The following is a 6,000-nucleotide window of genomic DNA, read 5'->3' on the forward strand; positions in this document are numbered from 1 at the left end:
GTGATGTGCAGCATGTGAAGAGGGTACAATAAATGCTTTTCATGCTGTACAGACACACCTCATTAAGTCAATCAGCTGAGGCTGTAGAATATCAAAAATACAGCCCTACCTCTTACAGCAGCTACGTAAGCCTTCAGAATCAGCCATAAAACCTTTTATCACACCTCCTACATCAACAGATAAATACATACAGTATGACAACATAAATACAGCTCTGCGTCTATATTGGGCACACATTATTCCCTCAGTGGACTGCTTTTCAAGGTACAACTACAAAATCACACCATCTTCAACTTACTGTAATTGTTAAGACATAAGAAAGAAAAAGATGCATTGTCTACATACATGGGCTCAAAGTGGTGTTTATCTGTCTATATCCTACATACGATTGCGACGCTCTGCTAAGAACAGAGTAAGACACATTATTTAAAAGGACCATTTCCATGCTCTTTGCAAATCAGTGTGATATAAAAGTTCTGCATTACAGTAATCTTTGATCACTCAGCTCATTGAATTATCTTTGACACTGCTCAGTCTTCTTTGTATATATTACCCATCTTTTCTTTCTCTCTCTCTCTCTCTCTCTCTCCCTCCATCCATCTATCCTTCTACATCCCTTCACCAATCTAATTCACGTCCTGTGTCTCTCTGTGTACCAATGACATATAATGACAATGGCGTAAGCGCAGATCGATATTGGAGTGCTTTTGGGACGCCCGGCCAGGAGGGACGGAGGCCGGTGTTGAAAGCAGGGTGACAGGGACACTGTGGGGCTGTCATGGGACAAAGTGGGCGGAGGGCCATTTCGCTGATGAATCTATATCTTTAACCGACTCACTGGTCATAATCAGTGGACGACAGCCTAATGACTACTGTTTATGTTGATGTACACTGTATGTGAAAGTGGTCTGCAGGGTTCAGTATAGGGACATTTAAGAAATGATTCACTTTACATGAAATGTCAAATGAAGAGGTGCAGTATACAAACTAGACATCGGGCACAGTATGACTTCAGTGCAATTAAAAAAATAAGCTCTTTAATTCTTGCACTTTTTAAAAACGGTTTCAGCATGACAGGAAATATACTTAATGTAATATACTGCTTCATTAAATCAATCCAAATTAATGCAGATTGATCACAACTGAATGTCATTAACAAATTCTTGATGCACTACTTGAGAAACACAATGAAAGAGAGATGTTAATGGCTTTATTTCTCTGAATAAAATTGACTGTCTTCTCAAAATAAAAATGTAAAGGCACGCCTGTAGAAAGGGAAGTAGACAATCTAGACATGATTGCCTGTCTGTAATTTAAGGATTGGTTTACTCATGGAGATACTTTTGTACCACTAGGGGTTTGTTGAGACACATGGTCAGAAGTGGTTCTAAATGTACACACACCCTCAAGCACAAGAACAAATTAATAAATATGATTATACACATAGAAATGATATATATATATATATATATATATATATATATATATATATATATATATGTATATATATATGTATATATATATGTTTTCTGAAGTAACGTCCTCCTTCATTACAAAACCATTGATGAAACATGCTTGTTGAAAACACGGGTATTGGTTTAATTCAAAATCCATCTAGAACAAGCAGTGACATTGGCCACCAGGCAACCAATCGTACGCCTGGCTGTCAAAACTCATCTCATTGGCAAAGGCGAAACCATTGGACTTGACTTGGACTCTTTGGAGTCCTGATTCTGTCCTGACTAGTCCTGGTCTTGACAAAGGTGGTCTCATGCTGATGTCCATGTAGTACAGTAATAAACAAATCTAATGCAAATATATCAAATGGTGTAACTGTGAGAGAATAGTCAGATGCAAACCCAAACACAAGAATACAAATTGAAGGTGGCACAGTGAACGTGATTCAATGCTTGGAGAGGACCGGCCTCAGATGCCAATTACATTACCTCTCTAAAACAGAGGGATTCGATTGAAGGATGGAGATAGAGAAGGAGGGGGGAGGGGGTGGCGGGGGCGCTTTCACTCAAAGAAAAATAATTTATTTCATTGTGATATTAAAATCAATAGGCATCGATTGAAAGGTGGCTAAAGGTGAGCGTGTACATGATCCTTCAGATGTGAGAGGCAGACTGTCCGAGAGGGAAGGAGGGAGGGAGAGACGGAAAAAGAGAGGGAGGGGAAAGAAAAAAAAAAAAGAAGGGTGGCCAGAGGAAGAAGTCACCTCCTAGTTAACAAAGAGGGAACAGGGAAAAAGAACAGGAAAAGACCAAGAAAATGAGAGAAAGAGAAAGAGATGGAGAGAGAAAGAGAAAGAGTGAGGGAGTTCTTGCCCGGTGGAATCAATACAAAGAGGTGGAGCAGAGTACAATAGCCTCAGAGGAGAGGAGATTCAGTGGTGCAAGTCTAATACTCTGTCTCATACACACACACACACACACACACACACACACACACACACACACACACACACACACACACACACACACACACACACACACAAATACATTAAAACACACACACACATTCGCCCCCTCTCTGAATCCTTTTTGCTCTTGCTTTCTCCTGACATTTCCCTCTATATCCTTCCTCTATTTAATTTCTTTCTCTTTCTCTCTCGCTTGCTTGCTCATTCTGTATCCACCCTGCACCACCAATACACCCCCCCCCCACACACACACACACACACACTGAGTAGTTGTCTGTATGCAAAGGGATGCAGAGCAAAGAGAGGGTCTACTGTCCAAAGCAGTATAATAGCAGCATCTTTCATCAAAAACAGACAACATACAAATGAGCATGGATGCAAGTGGACAAAAAACACACATCGATACACACACAAACAAACGTGCCATTTCTCCAAATAATGACACTTTTATAGGACATTTTCTCCAAGTCCACCTTCACACACATACCACAGAGTCAAAGCCACTTGGATCATGCAAAAAGAGTGTCTCATGAACACTTTTAACAGACAAATACAAAACAGCACACTCCAACACTACTCCAGCTCTATCAGCACTTGAGACTAGTGAGGCTTCAATTAGTTCTTGATGAATGAGCCCATAAGATGCCACTCTCTCATTTCCCTTGTTGCCAGATATCCCAGCAATCAGAGAGAAATGAATTCTCATTGTGGCGTGACTGAGACGAAGATGACGGTGGTGGTAGTGTTGGTGGAGGGGGAGCAGGGCACTAACATAAATCATTCACCCTCTCCACTGAGGGCCAGAGTTCAGCTTCATCACACCGAACCTGACAAGTCTAGAGCAGTCTAAAATCTTTTTGGATGTTGCAAACTATTTGACAAAAGGAAAATTGCATAACACCATTTTCTGATAAAAATACATTTTTAGAAAATCAATTTTCATATTTTTTCTTAACATTTTATCCGTCTGCTCTTGGTTTTATTGTATTAAGCCAAACATTTTCAAATGTTAAATTGAAAATACCAGCTAGCTTACACTCAAAGAACCCAAGCATGAATCATGTTACAAAGTAAGTTAACATGTTACTTGCAATATATGCCCCAATGTTTTTATTTTAGCTAACAGAAAACCCATATTTGTACAATCTACAGTATTTAACAGGCAATATGTACCGTCAGTGTACCATTCATTGAAAATAAGCGTATGTGTGAGCGTGTGTGCTGCAGTGAAGGTTAGACTCACCATCATCAATGATGCTGACCACTACTCCATTACCGGTGATGTTGTTGCTCCAAACCGGCATCACATTCAGGTCAAACCCACTGGAGTTGTACTCGCCCTGTGCAAACTAAACACACACATACATGCATAACATTACTATCTCTGCTTGAAAAGGACTACTGCAATGAGGATTAATGTTCAACATAAACCCAAATGCATCTCTCAGTGGTTCTAAAATTCTATATTCTGTCAGCAGTGACACAAACACAGTTGCCTGAGAATTTTCGTTGGACATTGTTTAATCTTTTTGAACTTGCACCGGTTGTTACACCTGTTTGGAAAAGCGGAGGTTGTATTTATGCAGATCAGATGGTGCAGTGCAATTTTGGCATGAAACTGCAGTTGTGTTTCCGCCTGTTTGTCGCTTTCATGCATTTGTCTGCATCACCATCCTCTTCTCCCTTTATTTTTCAGCTTGCTCTCTGTAGTGTGTGTGTGCCATGTATTTCTAACATCTCCTTTGTTCCATTTCTGCCATTGTTCACCTGTCCTTTCGATGGAACTGCAGTTTCTTGCCCCTGCTTACCACCTGACCCAATCACCTGCCTGCCACCTGCAAATATTGATTTCTTCCTATTTTATTATTATATTCATCCTCTTCTCCACATTACACGATACATACACATAGGAGAACGGTGGAAATTGTGTGCTTGAATCCTGAATTTGCAATAGCTGTTGCATTAATTTACACTTTGCATTACATTACACTGCATTGTATTACATTACTTTACACTTACACTAAGATGCGTTATTGCAGTGTGCCACATCTGGATGAATACAGCCTTAGCTGTGCCAATGGTAAAAAAGAATATTGATAAGATCTGTTAAATTATTCTGCTTTCTGCACTTGAAAATTGGAAAATTATGGAAATGTAGTGAACATTTTTCTCCCTCTCCTCAAAATGATCAAATGTGTTTACACTTTAGCTGTGTTGATTATGACAGCACTTGTTGCCCCAAGTACACTTTTATCCAGGAGGCAATTCTAGTAATTTGGGAGAGCACCTGTTAAACTACTGAACATCATAACTTTACAGTTATCCACAGACTGCTGTGTTCCAAGTCATCTACTGCACCTCCTACAGTCTCTTCCTATCCTACAGGGAACCTTCAGTAGGGCATTAACATTGCTGCTGTTGCTGCCAAAGAGATAATATTTTCTCAATATAATTACAAAACAGACCTGTTTCTACTCATGGCAAATCCCTTTGTTTCATTTATGTTTAGTGTAATAAAAACAGCTCCTGATAGAATTGTTTAAGAATTAAAAAGTACTATAAGCAGTGTCGTTCAATGTATAGTGTTAAATGTTGTTTTCTCATGGTCTACATACAGCACTGTATGGAATATACTCTTTATCATCTGTGCTATATGTGCATCAATGAAAGCTGTTGGGTTGTGTGTTTATGTGAGATAATGTGTGCACGTCCTTGTGTACAAGAACACCATCTGTGTGGGTTCAGAGTGCCCATAAGGACCCCAGAGAGTTCATGAGAAAGTCACAGAGACAGATCTTTCATCCTTGCACCTCAAACCACAAATCCACCCACGTATAAACAAACAGACCCACACAAATATGCACACAAGTCCACAGCAACAACCCCAGCATGGTGAGGCAGAAGAGCCCCACAAAGTACATACATTCACTTGAAAACACTAACACCTTCATAGAAATATAACATAAACATATGCTTACAGGCACACAAACTAAACACTTCAAAACAACACAATAGGTGCGCACATAAACACACACCCAAAAAGGTAGCTACTAAAAATGTCAGCAGCTGTCCAAAACTCCTCTGCCCACATACACACACACAACCAATTTCATATTCAAAGTGAGTGTTTCAAGAGGCGTCAACTCTGTTGTTGTTATCATGAAGAAGAGAGAGCACAATGGGAAAAAAACGTCTCAGTAGGGGGTAGGGTGTGTGTTTGTGTATATAGGTGTGTGCATGTGTGTGCACCTGCATACCTATCAAACAGTGGACCTCAGAGTTATTCCACATTCAATAACAGTGGATCTGCGAGCCAACAGCAGGCATTTTGGTTTTTATTTTAATTTTAGACAAGAGGGGACTTGCAGGTGTTCGTACTCAACACTGCCCCTGCAGGCTGGAGCAGTGATTTTATTTGCCTATTTTGCTTAACTTTTTCTTTGAAAAGCGCTGTATAAATAAAATGTATTATTATTATATAAAGTTTATTAATAATGACTCACTTACACAAGTTGTTTTTCACACTCCTCCATAGTGTGGATGGCTAGCAGCCTTTCAGTCTATAGGGGTGCTAT

General features: G+C 39.7%; 1 protein-coding gene across 3 annotated transcripts in view; it reads right to left on the bottom strand.

The window, feature by feature from the left end:
- Positions 1-6,000, bottom strand: part of LOC127367215 (proprotein convertase subtilisin/kexin type 4-like) — a 172,915-nt gene that overhangs the window by 126,872 nt on the left and 40,043 nt on the right. For all 3 annotated transcript variants that reach the window (XM_051406889.1, XM_051406890.1, XM_051406888.1), the window contains exon 6: positions 3,669-3,774. In XM_051406889.1, the coding sequence (XP_051262849.1) occupies positions 3,669-3,774 (106 nt within the window). The remainder of the gene's footprint in view (positions 1-3,668; positions 3,775-6,000) is intronic.

The sequence above is a fragment of the Dicentrarchus labrax genome, unplaced genomic scaffold (assembly GCF_905237075.1).
Source record: "Dicentrarchus labrax unplaced genomic scaffold, dlabrax2021, whole genome shotgun sequence".
NCBI lineage: Eukaryota > Metazoa > Chordata > Actinopteri > Moronidae > Dicentrarchus > Dicentrarchus labrax.